Here is a 20,378-nt window from a genome sequence, read left to right as displayed (position 1 = left end):
CCTATGTATAAGATATTAGTGACTGACACTTCAAGCTTGAGCTGAAATGTGTACTGCAAGAACTTCAACCATAATTTAATGGAATACTCAATTACATCATTTAAGCAAGAACATTAATTACCTCATTGATTATCCAAGCATAAAAAATATACATGGTAGGCGTGAAAGAAATCATTACATCAGCTATCTGGCTATGAAGGTAATTGTATCTAAGAAAAACTGAAGAAACCAGCACATAAGTAATTTATTTCTATTTGTTCCACAAGTGTCCCACAGTTAAAGAGAAACCATCAGGCTAAACCATGCATGCTAAAAATTTAGTTTTGTTATTTTTCAAAACCATAACAACTGTAATAATTCTGTAATTTTTAATGGAGTTTGTTTAGATTCAAAAGGATGTTGTAAACTTGAACGGACTAATTTTTTTAAAAATCCACTTCCTAATTAAGCAAGATAGTTTGCCCTATTTTTTTAAAGTAACTTCTGGAAAAGATGTTCAAGGTTTTTCTTCCTCCCACCTTAATGTTAAGGGAGAAACTGACTGACTATACACAACATGTTTAAGTACATAGACAAACTGACAAAAAGGAAGATAATTTTTGCTAACTTTTGTCAGTCACGTTAGGTGCTACTGATGTTATCAGCAGATATAATTTTTTTCATACAAAAGTTTAGTTTTCAAGTTGATTGGGTGCCTAAATAATATTTTGCTGTGTTTGCAACTCAAACATGGCAACATTTTTATGTGCATGTGAGTGAGAAGGTGATGCTAAGGCAAATATTTGAAATTTCATCAAGGAAGATGGGTTTTGGTTAAGACATAAGGCATCTGTAATCCCAGCATTCCCAAATACTTCCTGTGTGACCTCAGTCAAGTTACTTAACCGCTCTGTGCCTCAATTTCCTCACTGGTACTCTGAGGATGATAATACTTACTCTAACTCACAAAAGAGGTTGAGAGGCTTAATGTATTAATATTTCTAAACCACTTCAACATCCTCACAATGAAGGCTGAACACAAGGTAGTATTAGTTTAATTTAATCTAGAATGACTGAAATGCAAAAAGTAAATAGTCGGCAATAAAGATGAAAAATTAATTAGATTTTTAAAATGTTCAGTTTTCTATGGTGTTTTAGGAACCTCAGATATAGCTGCTATAGAAGTGCAAGTTATTACAATCAAATAATGCTAAAATTAAATTTTTGCAAAAACCACATAATCTGTAATCATGCCATTTTAGATTTATAGCAGCTTGACTTGGAATTTGAATAGTATCAGAAAATAAAGTTAAGATTCTCATAGTAACATGAATAATTCTCTTACAGATCATCACAATAGTGGTTTACTAGAGAAAAACAACTTGTTCATTTCCTGACCACACATTTAAATTCACAACCTAAAAACTGCATTAGTGTAGGTTTATTTAATTTCCTTGATTTTTATTTTCAGAAAGGAAATAGCCTCACTTAATTTTAGCAATTAAGCATCACAAATAGAATTTGTTTAGGTTAGGAAAAGCAGCTGAGATTAGGTCAGGGTTAGCTAATGCACTGCTAACCCATCCCAACCTTTTCCCTAACGTTAACACTTTTTAACCTAGATTTAGCAGTTGAGGTCCACCCTAGGGTCAAACTCAACCAGCTACACTGAGGTTAAATACATTAACGTGTCAATACTAGGGGGAAAATTCATGTCGGAGTTTAGGACCAGTCTCCTTTTGTCCATTGTCAGTTCAAGTACCTTGGGTGGCTTAATACAGAGAGCTGTTGTACGGAAAACTCCACTTCGGGAATATCATTTCCCAAGCCCCCCTACTCTGATAGGCATTATGGAACATTGTGGGTGGGGGGAGGGAATCAAATCTAGACCTAGGATGCTAGGATGCCAATGCTTTATTGAAGGGAACTATAGCCAACATGTTCTTTTTTCCCCCTGAACTAAGATTCTCATTTTCTGTCATATGAACCCTTCAGAAAGATGGAACTCTCCACATTGAGATGGATTTCTTGAGTGACAAACTTACCCCCTGCACAATATAAGGGAGCAATACCCAAGTCTCATGGCAATATTTAAGGAGCCAACGCAATGTCCTTAGGGAGAGGCAGTCAGGTATCGAGTTTTTCCCAGGATTCCATGATGCTCTCTAGTATATCAACAATGACAGAAAGAGAGCCCTGGCTTATCTCTGGATTTGAGATGGTATTACATGGTGGTAGCTTCATAAAAACATAAGACCAACCATATTGGATCAAACCAATGATCCATCTAGCCCTGTATCCTGTCTTCCAAAAGTGGCCAGTGCCAGATGCTTCAGGGGGAATTAACAGATAGGACAATTTATCAAGAGATTCATCCCTTGCCATAAAGGCCCAGCTTCTGACAGTCAGAGATTTAGGGACACCCACAGCACGGTATTGAATCCATGACCATATTAGCTAATAGCCATTGATGGACCTATCCTGCATGAACGTATCTAATTTATTAACCCAGTTTTAGCCCTCACAACTTCTACTGGCAGTGAGTTCCACAAGTTGACTGTGCATTGTTTGAGGAAGTACTTCCTTAGGTTTGTTTTAAACCTATTGCCTATTAATTTAATTGAGCAACCTTGGTCCTTGTGCTATGTGAAGGAGTAAATATCACTTCCTTATTCATTTTCTCTGCGCCAGTCATGATTTTATAGACCTCTGTCATATCCCCCCTTAGTCATCTCTTTTCCAAGCTGAACAGTCCCAGTCTTTTTAATCTCTCCTCATACACCCAATCACTTTTGTTGCGTATCTCTGTACTTTTTCCATTTCTAATGTATCTTTCTTGAGATGAGGCAACAGGAACTGCACACAGTAGTCAAGGTATGGTCATACCATGGATTTATATAGTGGCACTATGATATTTTGTGTCTTATTATTTATCCCTCTCCTAATGGTTCCTCACATTGTTATTTTTTCTGACTGTAGCTGCACATTAAGCAAATGTTTTCAGAGAACTATCCACCACAACTCCAAGATCTCTTTCTTGAATGGGAACAGCAAATTTAGAACCCACCATTTTGTATGTATAGTGGGGATTATGTTTATTTGCATTTATAAACATTGAATTTCATCTGCCATTTTCTTGCCCAGTCAGCCAACTTTGTGAGATTCCTTTGTAACTCTTCACAGTCAGCTTTGTACCTATCTATCTTGAATAATTTTGAATCATTTGCAAACTGTCATCTCACTGTTTACCCACTTCTCAAGATCATTTATGAATATGTTGAATTGCACCAGTCCCAACATAGATCTGTGGGGGACTGCCCTATTTACCTCTCTCCACTGTAAAAACTGTGTTCCTCATGTGTCTGATAAGTCTGTTCTTTACGACAGTTTCAACCAATTTGCCTGGTACTGGAGTCAGGCTTACCACCTGTTATTGTCAGGATCACCTGTGGAACCTTTTTTAATGATCAGCACTACATGGTACAGAGGCTGATCTAAGTGATAAGTTGCAGACCATAGTTAGTATTTCTGCAGTTCATATTTGAGTTGCTTTTTTAGGGACTTATTACTGTGGAATTTATCAATTTGTTCCAAACCCTCCTCTACTGACACCTCTATCTGGGACAGTTCCTCAGATGTGTCACCTAAAAGGAATGGCACAGGTGTGGAAATTGCCCTCACATCCTCTTCAGTTTTCAGAGTAACAGCCATGTTAGTCTGTATTCGCAAAAAGAAAAGGAGTACTTGTGGAACCTTAGAGACTAACCAATTTATTTGAGCATAAGCTTTCGTGAGCTATAGCTCACTTCATCGGATGCACACTGTGGCAAATACAGAAGATGTTTTTATACACACAAACCATGAAAAAATGGGTGTTTATCACTACAAAAGGTTTTCTCTCCCCCCACCCCACTCTCCTGCTGGTAATAGCTTATGTAAAGTGATCACTCTCCTTACAATGTGTATGATAATCAAGGTGGGCCATTTCCAGCACAAATCCAGGTTTTCTCCCCACCCCCCTCCACACAAACCCACTCTCCTGTTGGTAATAGCTTATGTAAAGTGATCACTCTCCTTACAATGTGTATGATAATCAAGGTGGGCCATTTCCAGTGAAGACCGATGCAAAGAATTCATTTAGATTCTCCACATTGGCCCTGTCTTACTAGAGTGCTCCTTTAGCACCTTGATCATCCAGTGGCCCCACTGATTGTTTGGCAGGCTTCCTGCTTCTGATATACTTTAAAAAAATGCTGTTAGTAGTTGTGTCTTTTGCTAGTGGTTCTTTAAATTATTTTTTGGCCTGCCTCTCTCAACTTCTCCATTCAACTTTGTTCTTAAAGAGACTGATGGCAGAGAAGATGCATCAGTCAAGGCTTTGAAGTCCTTTGACGTGAACTGTCTTGCAACTTATCGTTTTAGTATTGCAAACACATCTCTCACCACGGTATCCAAGTGCCATCCAGTTGACAGCTAGATCCCTCTGAGGAGCATTCTTCTTCAGAAGAGTATGGAAGAAAAGACTAGTTCTGCACTCATATCCTTCAGGACTAATGAGAGAGCAAGGGCATAGCAATAAGGAAGACATGCCATGATATCTTTGGAGGAAATAATGCAATTGTGGAAGCAGAACCAGAATGGGCAGAGGGGCTGGAACAGAACCATTGCAGACTGTGAGGACAGGAGAGAAGGAGACCATGAGATCAAGTGGCCATTTGAAGCAGCAGCAACTTGGAGAAGGGAGAGAGGAGGAACTACTTTCTTGTAGCAGGCCTGGAAGAAGGCTGAATGAAAAAGGTACAGCAAGGAAGCAGCTCAGGAAAAGGGATTCTGACTCCTCTTTACCATTACATGGTGCCTGTGTGTAGTTTCAGCCACAAGTTTCCATGCAGCACCTGCCCAGTAACCACTCAGTGAAGAGGTATGTTGCAGACTTTGCTTCCCAGGCACTAATTCAGGAAGCAGGAGGAGTGGAAGCAGACAGCCGATTGAGATCACTCCTGCTCCATAAATAGGACATCCCCCACACTGAGGAACAGTTGCCATCTTGACAGCAGTAACTTGCTTAGGGCATATATACGCTATGCCCACCGCAGTGGCAGCATTGAAGCACTGCAGCTATGCAAATGTAATGCCATAGTACAGATGCTTCCTACCTCAATGGAAGGGATTTTCCTATCAATGTAGATCCACCTCCCTAAGCTGAATTCTTCTGTTGACCTAGATGTACCTACACCAGGGATTAGGTCTACTTAACTATGGTGCTAAGGGGTGTGAATTTTTCATACCCCTGAGCAATGTACCAAGATCTAGCTAAATTTTACTTGTCAGCCAGAGCTCTGTGTTTTCTGGTTCTGTAGAACAGATTTGTGAGCCAGAGCGAGGGATGTTGCTAAGGGAGGGAGGCAACAAAATATTCTTCATCCTGATTGGAGCTTTATCTGAGGCCAAAAGAAGGAAGGGCAGTCTTATAAACCCATCTTATGGGAGCCCTGAAAAGCAGAATCTCCAAGACTGTTATAGGTATTGGTCGTGGAACCTTGAGGTGCATTTCTGTACGCAGTTGCACATGACAGAAAGATGAAGCTACGGTGATGCCTTTCAAACTATTTACCAAACTGCTTGCATTTCTACTTTATAGGGTGATGCACTGTTGAGCATTTCCTTGAATATATTACCAGAAAATAAATGCAGACCCACTGACCTTTTCCAAAGCTAGTTTTCAAATAATGTTCTCATTTTACCACCAGTGGTCCAGGAGATATAAAATTTGCACATTTAGCATTGATATATACAAGAGATTATGATGAGAGTAGAACTAAGATCTCACGAGTCTAAAAATATGTTCTCCCTCTGACAATGCACATAAATACTATTAATTTTAAGTTTTCTGTATTTAGAGGAAAATATAACCCAAACAGTTTTACTGCCAATTCTGACAAATATGGGATCTAAATGACCAGTTTGCAAAAAGCCTATACCTAAATTTTAAATTTGTCTTCATCACACAAGAAAATTGAGTATTCTTTTTCTACATATTGAAAAATAAAACTCAAAAATGAAATACATTAACTATTTTATTTCTCAATATTAGTACACTGAGTGATATCATTTGACTTTTTGCATCATCATGTTCTTGGGACATGCACAATGGGTCTTCAGTCTCCAATTCAGCATTCTCAATTACTGCACTGTAGTCAACTGTAATCACCTCTCAATAATACATATGCACCCTTATTATTAGAAAACAGGAAAAAAGTGGATGAGCCTCCCGAATAGATAACTTTACCCTACTTTCTAGATCGGGGGTGGCCAAACTGGCTTGTGAGCCACATGCGGCTCTTTTACAGTTAAAGTGTGGCTCACAGAGCCCCCACACACACACTCAACCTACCAGACTGGATCAGGGGAGCTTGGGACCTTATGCCCAGCAGGGACAGGGGACTAGAGGCTTCAGCCCCGCGGGGAGCTCAGGACTTCAGCAGGAGCAGGGCTGAAACTCCAAGCCCCTGCAGGTGCCTCCCAGGGTGCTGAAGCCCCGATTCCCAGGAGATGTGCCCTGGCTCTTGAACTTCTGAAGATTGTTGTATGCGGCTCAGAGGGTCAGTAAGTTTGGCCACCCCAGTTCATGACGGTCTTATTGAAGAGACTGGGAATGGAGTATTTTACTTCTGGGTCACTGATTCAGACTGGCAGGCCAAAAGGAATTCTTTAATAGATGTTTGGTAGACCAGATTAAACTAACTGATGCTCTCAGCTTAGTGCCTAGTAGACAGGTGTCCATATCACAATTATCACCATCAAAATTGGCACTCTTGTAGTTGACAGTCTCAGTGGAAAGGCAAAGGAGTGAATGGATGTGCAAGAGACTGAACTCCTCTCTCCTAACATTGGTGGTCATTCCACATCAGAAGTAAATCACACCATTGGATCAATGCACAGCACCTTACAGTATTATGGCCTGTGCTATGCTAGTCTTGTGGAAAGCAGAGTCTACTTTCATGGGTATTAAGTCTGAATATAACATGAGCACTCAATTCATTTCAAATTTAAAAGAATTTTGTCTTTCTTCACTTATGGAGGAGTTTTAAAACAATGCACTGTATGGAATATGTGGGACACTTTATGATATTATTGATTCCAATATTATAAAATTGCAAGGAATCTGACCCAATATGCCGTGTGAGGTATCTGTGAAAATGTTATAATTTGCCAAGTATGATAATCTTGTTTATATGTTTGTATCGCCTTTGTATTATGAATTAAAAGATATGTATGGTATATCTGTATTTCCAAACTTGTGCTGTGTTTCTGGGTGACACCCTCAGATTGGCATCAGCACTAGGCCTGCTTGATGGCCCATCCAGGGACATTAGCTGTACAATGAACCCATTGAAAGGAGACAAGGATTACACCTTATGGGTCAGCAAGCCAAACAGGGGCATGCCTATGTACAGAACTCTAAGGCCTTTCAATGCCATATGCTGTGAAGCTTGTGTTTGGGACACAGGACATACAAGCCACATGGCAAAAGGAATATAAAGGGCAACTGCATCCCCTCCATTTTGTCTTTATTCCTGCTTCTTACATCTGGAGCAACTTTTCTACAAATAAAGCTCTGAACAAATGACTGAATGACCCATCCTAGCTGTGGATGTGTTCCAGAAGGACTTTCAAGCCAGCAAACTTACCAATACTGCTAAGAACCTGATGTATGGATTTTGAAGTCTATATGTATCTGATTGCTTTACCATTAAACAACTCTCTTCCTGTTCTTTCTTTTTTCTCTATAATAAACCTTGAGTTTAAAGGATTGGCTGACAGCATGGTATTTTGAGTAAGATCCAAACTAATAATGACTTGGCAACATGACTGACCCTTTGGGGTCAGAAGAACATTTTGGTATAGTGGGCAGAGTTTTTAAACAACTTCTCACTGTACTGGACCTAGGACCTGATTGAGAGCCAGAGAATTGGAATGCAATAAAGGGGGCTGTGTGATTTTTATTTTATTTTTTTAAGCTTCTTGATAACCAGTGTGGGGGATCAGGAGCACAGTTTGTGACTGGCTATGGAGTTTAACTTCAGTGTTACCCACCAGTCTTGGGAGTATCTGCTCTCCCTTTTGCAGCCTGCCCTGACCTTGGCATTTCCAGTGAGGGCTACCCCAGTCACCTGTTGTGTCACACACAATACCAAAGCCCTCTTAATGTTAGCCCATATCAATAGAAAAAGTTCTGACTCAATAAGCAACTATATGTGTAAGCCCCTTCATTTTCAGTTTAAACCAATTTTTACCAAAAAAATCCCGGATTTCACAGAAAAGTATTATTCTTTTTTTTTCCAATTTTCACCTTTTGTATCATTCAAAGAAGATATATGAATTATGATAATACATTAGTCTGTGTGTATATGCGAAGACGCCTGTTGAAGTAAGGTTATGTATTAGTCTAGAAGATACAAACAAACAGGCACGCATGCAAGCTCCAAAGTGCATGCGCATCTGAACGTACTGATGAATCTCAGACCCATCACGTATACATTTCAAGCTGTTAGCAGATTACAGTTTAAAGATCTGACATACTAAAATAGGAAGAAAATGAAAATCTGTATCAGAAGATGTTTCAGAACACAAGAAAATATTTGAAAGTTTTAAAAAAGGAGAAAAGGATGAAGTTGAGTGTATGCGCTGCAAGTGGTGTGGCCCAATTATTAAATGTAAATATTTATAGACTAACAGTTCTAAGTCTACAACAGTAAACTGTTTATTCAAATGAGAAGTTTTATTTGGGGATTAGAGAAATATTGTTTTCTTAAACTCAGAAATGGCATTATATTTTGAGTTCTGTTTTAGCTCTACAGCAAACCACATTGAATTCCATTCATCAAAGCATAATCTACTGAATACTTTTTCCCCATCCTTCCATCCACCAAAATAAACCCCAATATTTACTCAGAAAAAATATTAATATTTTTTCCACCAATTTTCACCTGTTTTTGTTATAGTAAAAAAACTACCGATAAATTCCCAGGAAAAATTAAATAAAACAGAAACCAAAAACGAAGGGCCCTATACATGTGATAGAGTGGAATAGTGGTGAAGGTCTGGTGAAATGCATAGTTTGTTAGTTCAAGGCTGAATTTGGCCCTTAACTAACAGCATGAGCCCCAGAGGAGGAGAAACTTAAATGTGCATACCCATAACCCCAAAGAGCCACAGAGAGGTCAAACTACTTTGGAAGAAACCCTATTTGAAAGTCTGGGTAATTGGCAAAATGTCAAAGCTCCTAAAGACAATCAGATCCATGGTTTGAGAATAAAATTTTCTCTACTATATTTAGAGAGTATTAAACACACTATGAAACATGCTATGAAAATTTTACTTTATCTGATACTGTTTCCTGCATTTGCCATATATACAACCTTATTATAGGTTGTATATTCTTTTGTAAGAAAAAGAAATAGGAAAATGAGCTTACATGCGTGTTATATAGTAAGTGCTGTTGTAATTAAAGGTAAGCAAGTAATTCAGACTAATTTGGTCTGCCTTCAATACATCTTACCTAAAGAGAAACAAGAGGCCATTCAGAGGGACACTGTCATGAATAACAAAAATAAATATCAGCTGTGAAATAAAACACACATAAAACTAAGAAATCTGCCTAAGTACAAAATTTTCCAAAAAACACTTACTTTGGACAGTTCCAGCACGTACATTCATGTTTCCTTATACACGAGCCTAAACTTTGCTGAAGCAAAACACTACTAGATTATGTCAATGCGAGTTTCTCTCTCACCTTTTTCTGGAGCATTTAACAGAAAATTACACATTAGCTGTGAAAATATTTCTGAATATGCAAAGTAGACAAAAAGCATACTAATTAGCCATTGATATACTGGTCTAAAGAAAGAGGATAGGACCTTATTATATTTATGATCTGAAACTGTATAAATTAACACCTTATTCTGCTCAAAGTTCCATAACAAAACTCTCACAGGATTACTCAGTTCTGAAGTTTTACAAAGATATTGACTTCATACTGTAAGATTTGTTCCCGGATTAATATTTTTCTACAGATTTTACCTTTAAGAATTTACCAGTCTGCTCCTGTATTATGAAGTACATAATTAGTAATGGAGATAATGAAAGCATTAGTAAGTGTGTAGAGTGGCTCATAGGTCAGTCTATTTTTGAAATGTGCCAGCTTAAATTTTACATCAGTATTTTAACTCACTGATGTATAAACTGTGTGGAATATTCATACTTCATCTTAAAGATTTTTAGTTAGTTATGTAATGTATGTGTCAGGGTTTAATCACCTAAGCCAAATTAAATATAATTCTTTTGTGCCAGAATAAAGTAAGTTATACACAAAGACTATGTAAAGCAATAATTAGGTTGAGATTTTAATGAAGGAAAAGTCAGGAAATTCAGAATTAAGGATCCCACAGCAACTTTAACTCTGCTCCACTGTATAAATGCATACAATAAGACATTGTTTCCCCTCCTTGAACAGTCTGGAAGAGGAAGAGCCACAGTGCAGAGAAAAGAAGGAATGCAGAAAAATACATCACGCTGGACTATAAACTCCTCTGGTAATATGCTTTCAGCACTTGTAGCAACCTTTAAGGGAGGCACAGCACACAACAGGCGCACCTCAAGCATATAGGGCCACAAGCTCAGCTCAGTTCTCTTCTCTTCTCCTGTTGCACTTTGCCACAAAAACATACAGCCCACAAGGGGCCACCAGTAGCATCCCCATGTAGCATGTCACCTTCAGGTGAGTTACAGGGGAAACAAAGAATAATCAAAGATGACAAACTGGAGGGAAATATATGAACAAAGATGAGACAAGAAGGCAGAAAAGGAAAAATAGGACTGGAAAGGACCTCCCAGGTAATCGAGTCCTGTCCACTGCTACTGCAGACAACCCAGTCATATAATCCCATTTATAAATTAATCAAATTCCATTTTAAAACTAGTTAGGACAAGGCCAAGGGAGAAAGGGAAAAGTGAAAACGGCAACTGTTCCAAGAAATGGCACAAGGGAGATGCAACTCTTTTGAACAATTAACAGAATATACTTATAATATGGTACAATTTTTACAGTACTAAGCTTTGTGTTTGCTAGTTTTCAAATAAGTGATTCCAATATTACAAATTAACACGCAGATTTTGTAAATGCACAAATTCTGGCTTTTATCACTGCAGCAACTACAACAGAAAGATTACAAAAAACAAAAACAAAACCAAGGACTTCAACAACCCTGGGCTATAGTCAATGCATGGTTTGCCAGAACTCTAAAATGATAAAGAGACACTCAATACCATAGTTTAAAGTCAATGTTATTTTCCTATCCCTGAGGACAAAGAAAAACTCAGTCTCCTGTATCTTAGAAAAGTTAGTGTTTTTACTGATAGCTTTTTAGATGAGAAAAACTGTGAAACAACTACAGTCAATAAGCAGTTTTATTTCTCAAGAGTTAGAGATTTCTTCATGATTGCCTTTTTACAGGCACCCTCCAAATAAGATCATCTCAGAAGTGACACTAAACATGACATTTTAGTGAAACACATTTGTCCTTTATCCAGAATTTCTATACCAAATCAAAAGTTGCCAATTTATTTCCTGAAAAGGGACAAGCATGACATGACAAAACCTAGGGGTACATTTCTAATGAACACACTGAGTTTCAGCAACCTGACTCCCCACTATTATCAAGAACAGCTATTGGCTAAAAGTCTATGAAACATTTAAAAAATATGCAGTGCAGTAACAAGATACTATTTGTATAGAGTACCTTTTACTAACCTTAAGTACACATTTAGTCTGAAAATCTCAGTCTTCCCAAACAAACACTGCTAGACAAAAATAACGAGGAGTACTTGTGCCACTTTAGAGACTAAGAAATGTATTTGGGCATACCCTACAACCTATCCTGAAGGACGATCCCTAAGGTCTGTGAGAGTGAGGAGACAGGCCAGTCCTCGCTTACAGACAGCCACCCAACCTGAAGCAAATACTCACCAGCAACTACACACCACTCAACAAAAACACTAACCCAGGAACCTATCCCTGCAACAAACCCCGTTGCGAACTCTGTCCACATATCTATTCAAGGGACACCATCATAGGACCTAATCACATCAGCCACACCATAAGAGGCTCGTTCACCTGCACATCTACCAATGTGATGTATGCCATCATGTGCCAGCAATGCCCCTCTGCCATGTACATTGGCCAAACCGGACAGACTCTACACAAAAGAATAAATGGACACAAATCAGACATCAAGAATTATAATATTCAAAAACCAGTTGGAGAACACTTCAATCTCCCTGGACACTCAATAACAGACTTAAAAGTGGCAATTCTTCAACAACAAAAATTCAAAAACAGACTCCAACAAGAAACTGCAGAACTGGAATTAATTTGCAAACTGGACACCATCAAATTAGGCCTGAATAAAGGCTGGGAGTGGATGAGTCACTATAAAAACTAATCTCCCTATACTAATTTTCCCCTACTGTTACTCACACTTTCTTGTCAATTTTTGAAATGGGTCACTCTGTTTACATTGGCCTCATTACCACTTCAAAAGTGATTTTTCCTCCCTCAATATTCTACTGTTGACATTAGCCTGCTTCCACTTTAACTGAATTGTCTCGTTAGCACTGACCCCCATCTTTTCATGTACTATGTATATATACCTGCCCACTGTTTTTTTCCACTCCATGCATCTGATGAAGTGGGTTTTAGCCCACGAAAGCTTATGCCCAAATAAATTTGTTAGTCTCTAAGGTGCTACAAGTACTCCTCGTTGGTTTTGCTGATACAGACTAACACGGCTACCACACTGAAACCTGTCAGTGCTAGACAAAAATTTGTCAGATTGCAATTTTGCCATGTTACAGTACATATAGATTGTTATGTTACAGTAAGGTATGTAATATTTTAGCCCATTCTTGCCCTTCTACCTTACCTTCCATACACCATCTGGACAGTAACTCCCAAGGGTGTGGCTGAGATGCCAGGGGCACCTCGCAGTTTAGATAGTGGCAAGCGCAATTGTTCACAACACCAATGCTCCAGAAACGTTAACAAAGCCACTCCTCTTTGAACTTTTTAGAGGGATGATGGTTCGCAGAGCCATGAGGAGGAACCAGAGTATAGTTCGGGATTGTATGGAAAAATAACAGGGGAGAACAGGAGGTTGGGTAAGTCAATTGAAATGGACAGAAGCGGACACCAACTGTAAAATAAAGAATTAAATTTAGGAATGGATAGAACACTGAGCACGCAGACTAAAGTTGCGGGGAGAGGGTAGAGAAATGTATACATTTATAAAAATTGTTTAGCACAGTGGTGCCCTAATGCTGAGTGTGGCCTCTACAGACTACTACAATACAAATAATTATTGAAATGATAGTATGGGGGAAAAAGTAAAAGATGAGAGCTAGGCAGGATTAGAACCGGGGTAAAAGGATACAAAAATAAGTGATACATCTTTTTCTCCAATCCTTCATTTACATTTGGTTATTTTTGTGAGGTCCTCTGAGCTGTGCTGCCTTATTTTATGTCTTTGAAGATCTTAGCACACTTTTAAGTGTTATTCTGATATTCTCAGGGGAAATATTATAATAGAGATGTATATAAAGAGGAAACAAATACAGAGTTAATTTCTATTTTCCATGAAACCAAGCTGGCTGGTATTATGTTTCCATCTTTTAACAACAAAGTCCCACAACAGCTGTCCCATTCTTTTGCACGAGATCAGTGTTAGGCTGGCCAACCTATAATTACCCTGATCATCCCATAAGTCCTTTTTAAATATTGACATAACATTGGCTTCCTTCCTCCCCAGTTTTTCACAATTCATTAAAAATTAACATTAGCTTTCCAGAGAGCACCTCAGCCAATTCCTGTAAGACTAAAACATAAACTACTCCTTCTGATAGGCCGGGGCTACTTTACTTTATGCTGAATCCATTGTCTATATCTTTTTAGATGACAAGCCCTTCAGAACAAAAAATATCCCTTCTTTTATATTTGCATAGTACCTACCACGCAGAAGGCAGTCCAGGAGACTAAAATAATAGCAGAAGTAGGAAAATTTTTATTGGACACCTCTTATCTCCAGAATCTCTCTATTTGGTCTAACAGATCATGAAAGATCATCTTTGGAGCATGGTGTAAGGACCATCTCTTCTGGCTGAAGGGAAGGTAGGGGGAACCTTATTTGACATTGGTCAGTATAATGTGGTATTTTTCAGTGCATACAGCTTCAGAAAACTTGGTCTTATCCGTTCTTCCATTGTGCTGATCTGTTTACTTTACGTGTTTCTCCAGGGTGGATCAGCTGAGTGTACAGGATCTGTTGCATGAGGCGTGAAACGTCCATGGCTGTGATGGGGAACATTAGTTGAGGGTAAAAGAAATCAATCCATCCTGCGCACCATTGTGTGCCTCAGCCAATGTAGACCAAACCCCAAAATAGTATTCATGAAAAAAGTTAAGGATATTTTTAACTAAGATAAATAGGTTTTTAAATCAATGCAAAAAGTCAACTCTGTTTACAAACAGAACAGACAACAATGGTCTGAAGTTTATTGCTCTTCAATTAAAGAAGCAGGTTGCCACTGGAGGAGAAAATGGAGACAGTCAGTAGCATGAAAAGATATTGTGGATCTTTTCCCTCAACCTGATAGTAGCAGAATGGTGAAACAATCACTTCTCTAGCTATGCCTGTGACTTAACTAGACAGCCTAAGCTTTGTGATTAACAGCCTCTCTACCACACCAGAATATCAACAGAAACAACATGTCTGGAATTTGGAATGAAACTTTTATCTGAGACAAGACTAATCATGTAGAAGAGCAACTAACATGCACAATATGGAACATTTATCATTGAAAGTGGGAGCTCTTTCAAAATCCAGTTTTCACACTTTGTCTTGATAATCTGTGTAAGGCCATAGACCGTTCTGCTTCCCATCCAACCCCCTTCCTCTACAGTCTAAGGCAAATTTTATTGAAGTGATCAAAAATATATTTTCATATTGTAATAAGCAAACTGGCATGTGGCCAGATATAAAGACCTTATCTATTAGAAAAATTAAGAATTCATGAAAGATACATTGGCAACCACCTTATTTTATCTACTGCACATTCCACAGCTTGTAGTTCTTGAGTGTCCAGTGGTTTAAAACTTGCCATTGCTACCCACCCAATTTATTTTATTTGAACAGAGGTTGTGAGAGACTCTCCCCCATTCCATAATACTCTGTTGTAGCTGAAAAAAATAAATAAATGAGAAGGGCAATAGCTTCCACTCCAGCTGTCCTCTTCTGAAGGGAAAAGGCAGAAGAAGGGATTACAGAGGGATAGGAGAAACTCCTTTCAAAATCCATGGTCAGAACCTGGCCATGTGGTTTACATTATTTTATAGACTTTTTTAGAAAATAGCATAGGAAAATAAAATAGAGAAATCAGAACAAAATATGGGACACACCACTGCAGCACACTAATGTCTCCTGCCCTTCACCATGATGGATTCACCCTCCAGTCCAACTGCATGTGAAAAGGATTACAAATTGTACTTCCCTGTGCCTGCAAAGGCAAATCGAAATAATGCATTTTTAGTGGACCTATGCTGAACCAGCCTGTAGTTGTAAAAGCAACTGTCCTACTGAAGACAACAGAGTTTTACATAAATGTAATGCAATTACTTCAGATTGAACCTTCTGCATGGCATATCTCTTTACTAATTTAACTATTTAGTGCTTGATGAGCAGGTTCTCTCAGTTCATCACAGAAGCACTGGATGTTGGCAAATTCTGACTTCATCAAGGAATTCAGAGATTGATGTCTTGATACCTAAATCACCATATTTAGTTCCAACACACCTACCTGATAGTGGCCTTATATGAAATGTTACAGCTTCTGGAGCATTTCCTATTTCAGAAAGCCAATGGTTGCATCCTGGAATGATTTCCTAGGATGAGACATTGAAAGTCTCAGCAAACAGAACAATGCACTGCAACAGACCGTGTGCTGCTTTTTACTGTATATTGCATGGATTCCACAAACAACTTTTGTATCCACGTGCTAAACTTAAACACCCAAGTTTGAAAATGTTGTCCCTAGTATACTGCAGGACTACGATAGGAGTACAAGGCCTTACAATTCAGTTGAATGTGAGAGCCAAACAGAACCCAGCTGTCTCTTCCACAATTGCGCTGGCTCTGTAATGTTGAGAAATAAAGAACACTAAACAAGTACGTTTACTACAAAACAGACAGGGAGAAGATCTGTTGAAGGCATCGTTTCACAGTCCCTTTCCAAAGCAGACCTGCAGTTAAACAAAAACTGTTTCACACAAAGTTCTATCAATGGCTTTGATGACTCCCTTGCCTCACACAGTGGGATTTATCAATGCAATTTGTATGTAGTGCATATCAAATCCACCCATTATTCTGAGATCCCAATACTGTAGTGTTTGGGTTAATAACAAGCCAAGTGAATGTGAAAATCCCCACAATGTATTATTATTATTACCTGAAATCAAGTTGAATACTAGCTTTAACAAAATTTTGGGAAGAAACTACACAATAGTGTTCAAAAGAGCTACACGTCTTTCAGAATTTTACGTTAAGATGTTATATTGTTACCCAAAAGAGTAAACCAGAGAAAAAGGACTAGGTAATGTAAAACGGGTTAAGGAGACAAGAAATTATACACAGTAGAAAAGAAAGGAAAACTGTTTGCTGTAGCAAAGCCACTGTTTCCCAAGGCAACAGAATAGATTGGGGCACTGCATCTGGAAATGCCAACTCGGTATGGCGAGTGGCCAGGAACAGACTGTGTCATCAACTGACTGAACACTCATACCTACCAGCACCCAGTTTGCCCCGTGGTTTAACATTAAAAAAATTCTAGTTCTGTGCTCAGTAAAAGTATGTGTTAATATAATGTCATTTAATTAATTCATTCACCAAAACAAAGTCACAAGGCAGCACTCACCAAAAGCGTACTAACCATTGCAATTTTTTTACTGAAGCATCAGTTAAAGTTATCCACTTTGTAGTTTTAACATCTAAACAGATATTGACTAATGAAAATCGTAAAAAAAAAGTACAAAATCTAGAAGTAACAACATTTCTACACGTCAAATCATTTCTGAGAAATGTGTGTTTCTGAAGTGACAAACAAAAGCATACAAACTATGTAAGATGATCACAAATTTTCCTTCCAAAATGTTTTTTTGGAAATAATGGACCCAACCACATAGTACAACTATGCCACAAAACTTGGTTTCTTACATTAAAAAATGTTTAATATGACTGAAAGCACAATGTTTTTTTCACACAGCATTGGAAACATACAGCAGAAGCAGAACAGGATGAGGATGCACCACTACTATCCACATCTGAAGAACAACACAGCAAAAGTTGTAAACCTCTGCTGCTTTTACCCATCCCTGAAAGGGCAGGAAAAGATTGCACCAGAATGATTGAATCTGTTTCTTTATATCTTTCTACATAAATCCAGAAGAAAAAATGGGGATGAGAGGGATGTCCTGGGAGGAGACCCATGGAAATATGGCCCACTGGGAGGGGGGGGGGGCAGACAAAGAACATGGCAAAAAGTAATCTAATAAATACATGCGAAGTCTGATGGGATTTTAAGGAGAAGCCCATGAGGCTGTGGGTTATATAAGGGTGATATGAAGAGCTGGATGGGGGATGCCATATATATATGGGAGGAGCATATATTCTAGTGGGTCCAAAGGGTAAAAGGGGCTATAGGGAGAGTAGGTATCCCAGTGGGTCCGGTCCTCTGGGCAGATATAGGGAAGTGTGGAGAGGGTTGGTATCCCAGTGAGAGTATTATGGCTGGTGCTGGGAGGGGACCATCTCTCCTTGTGTGTCCTAGAAGGAATTTGGGGAAGAGGGGGAGATCCAGGCAGATCTCAGAGTTATGGGAGTGATCTGTCCTGCAAAGATGAAAGACTGTCCAGCGGTGTCCTGTTCCAGCAGAATGAGGGATAGGTGCACAGGAAGAGGTACCCTGTCCCAATGGGCTATGTATACAGGGTACCCCCTGTTCCAGCTGGATGGGGCAAAGGAGAGGATCTCTATCAGTAGGATATTAGGGGTAATGTGAGGGCCAGCAGGGGTCTGTTCTGGTGGGAAGGGTGGCCCCCAAGTCAGGAGGGATTTCCCCCCTACAGGACACGGGAGGGGCGGCCGGGCAGGAAGATTATCCTAGAGGGATATGGGGTGGCTCAGAGGCGGCTGTCTGGAGGGATATGTGGGAATGGGAGCCTGGGGGGACCACCCTGTGCAATAAGGGGGGTCCCAATGGTGCCCTGGCAAGATGGAGGGGCTGTCCTGGAGAGGTCCCGTGGGAGGTCTATCCCAACAGGATATGGAGAGTCCTGTGGGCGGGAGGCTTTCCCAGAGAGTTGTTGAGGGTTCTTGGGGGACCAATACCAGCGGGATGGGGGTCCTGTGGGGGGAAGGCTGTCCCAAAGGCATGTCGAGGGTTCCTGGGGGACCCGATGAGAGCAGGATATAAGGGGTCTCGCGGGGGGCAGGCTATCCCAGAGGGATGTCGAGGGTTCCTGGGGGACCGATGAGAGCAGGATATGAGGGGTCTCGCGGGGGGCAGGCTATCCCAGAGGGATGTCGAGGGTTCCTGGGGGACCCAATGCCAGTGGGATATGAGGGGTCTCGTGGGGGGCAGGCTATCCCAGAGGGATGTCGAGGGTTCCTGGGGGACCCAATGCCAGTGGGATATGAGGGGTCTCGTGGGGGGCAGGCTATCCCAGAGGGATGTCGAGGGTTCCTGGGGGACCGATGAGAGCAGGATATGAGGGGTCTCGCGGGGGGCAGGCTATCCCAGAGGGATGTCGAGGGTTCCTGGGGGACCCAATGCCAGTGGGATATGAGGGGTCTCGTGGGGGGCAGGCTATCCCAGAGGGATGTCGAGGGTTCCTGGGGGACCGATGAGAGCAGGATATGAGGGGTCTCGCGGGGGGCAGGCTATCCCAGAGGGATGTCGAGGGTTCCTGGGGGACCCAATGCCAGTGGGATATGAGGGGTCTCGCGGGGGGCAGGCTATCCCAGAGGGATGTCGAGGGTTCCTGGGGGACCCAATGCCAGTGGGATATGAGGGGTCTCGTGGGGGACAGGCTGTCCCAAAGGAATGTCAACGGGTCCTGAGGGAGCCCCATGCTGGCGGAATCTGTGGAGTCCCGGGGGGAGGCGGTGCCAGAGAAGTATGGGGGGTTCCGTGAGGGGGCTGTACCCAAAGGATATATAGAGTCCAGATGTCCCAACCCGGTGGGACAGAGGGAGTCCCGCGGGGGGTCCCGGCGGAATGTAGAGGAATGGGGGGCCCGGCAGATTATGGGGGAGCCGAGGCTCCGCACTCACTTTTTGTGCTTGTCCCTCCTGCCGGCCGCCGCGGGCTGCTTGGGCCGCCGCCTCCGGGCCTGCAGGGCCAGCACTGGGGAGAAACGGGCACAGGTTAGCGGGCGCGCGCGGTACTTTCCCCAGCCCCCACCCCCGAGGAGCCGCTGCCGCTGCCGGGCTCCCGCCGCCGGCCAGGACGGTACCTTTTCGGGAGCTCATCGCTCTGCCCCGCCGCCGGCCCCTCACCCGCAGCCAGGCGGGTCCGAGCGCCGGGCACGGAGCAGGACCAGCAGCAGCAGCCGCCCCTCCAGCGAGCGCGCAGGCGCAGCCTCCCGCCGGCAGGCCCGGCGAAGGACAGAAGGGGCGGGACGGTGAGAGGGCGGGCCGGTGCCGCCCAGGCCACGGGTCTCCAGCGCCCTCCCTTCCTTGCTGGCTTCCTTAGTGCCGCCAAGCCTTGCCCAGGGTCCCGGGAGCGACGCCTCGCGTCCCCAGCGGGGGCCGGGGCCCTTGGCACTGTACGCACGGTACGAAGAGGCAGGTCCTGCCCAAGGGACCTTACAAACAAGGCAGAGGAAAGAAGCCCAGGCTGCTGCGGGGAAGCTACTCGCCCCACCTGGCCCATGGGCTCACAGCCAGGAACAGAACCCAGCTCTCCCACCAGCGAGCCTGGTACTCTGGCTGCTGGACCCCAGTGTTTCCCTCTCTTCACCCCTCCCTCCTTCATATTAGAAGAGGTTCTAAGCAGTGCTCTCATATTCATGTTTCCTAACACCCTCCAATATATATGCCTGCAACCTTTTTTGTTTTGTTTTGAGAATCTCTAACACCTTCATTGCTTACAGCTGGACTTGGATTTTGGCAGGGGAACTGCCCTGAGGTCAGAGAGGTGCCTTTTGCTAGTGAGATGAGAGTTGGCCTAGTTATAAACTGTTGAAAATTACCCCTTTTCTCTATGTGGTTTGTGTAGTAGGGCTTGATTTA

The 20,378-nt window shown here is 41.5% G+C and overlaps 1 protein-coding gene across 7 annotated transcripts in view; it reads right to left on the bottom strand.

Annotated features, from left to right (window-relative positions):
• The window catches only part of SRPK2 (SRSF protein kinase 2), a 309,081-nt gene extending 289,329 nt beyond the window's left edge, over nucleotides 1-19,752 (bottom strand). For 3 of the 7 annotated variants that reach the window (XM_084644365.1, XM_084644364.1, XM_084644363.1), the window contains exons 1-2: nucleotides 19,601-19,751; nucleotides 19,419-19,491 (exon numbers count right to left, since the gene is read on the bottom strand). In XM_084644365.1, the coding sequence (XP_084500491.1) occupies nucleotides 19,419-19,491; nucleotides 19,601-19,616 (89 nt within the window). In that variant the 5' untranslated portion in view covers nucleotides 19,617-19,751. Of the gene's footprint in view, nucleotides 1-19,418; nucleotides 19,492-19,600 lie in introns of all 7 variants that reach the window. The other 4 variants (XM_084644353.1, XM_084644357.1, XM_084644360.1 and 1 more) reach the window with 4 other exon arrangements.
• Between the last annotated feature and the right edge of the window lie 626 nt (nucleotides 19,753-20,378).

This window comes from Lepidochelys olivacea, assembly GCF_965140295.1.
Source record: "Lepidochelys olivacea isolate rLepOli2 genome assembly, chromosome: 1".
Classification (NCBI taxonomy): domain Eukaryota; kingdom Metazoa; phylum Chordata; order Testudines; family Cheloniidae; genus Lepidochelys; species Lepidochelys olivacea.
The sequence above is the reverse complement of the archived record's forward strand: the minus strand, read 5'-3'. Positions and strand labels throughout refer to the sequence as shown.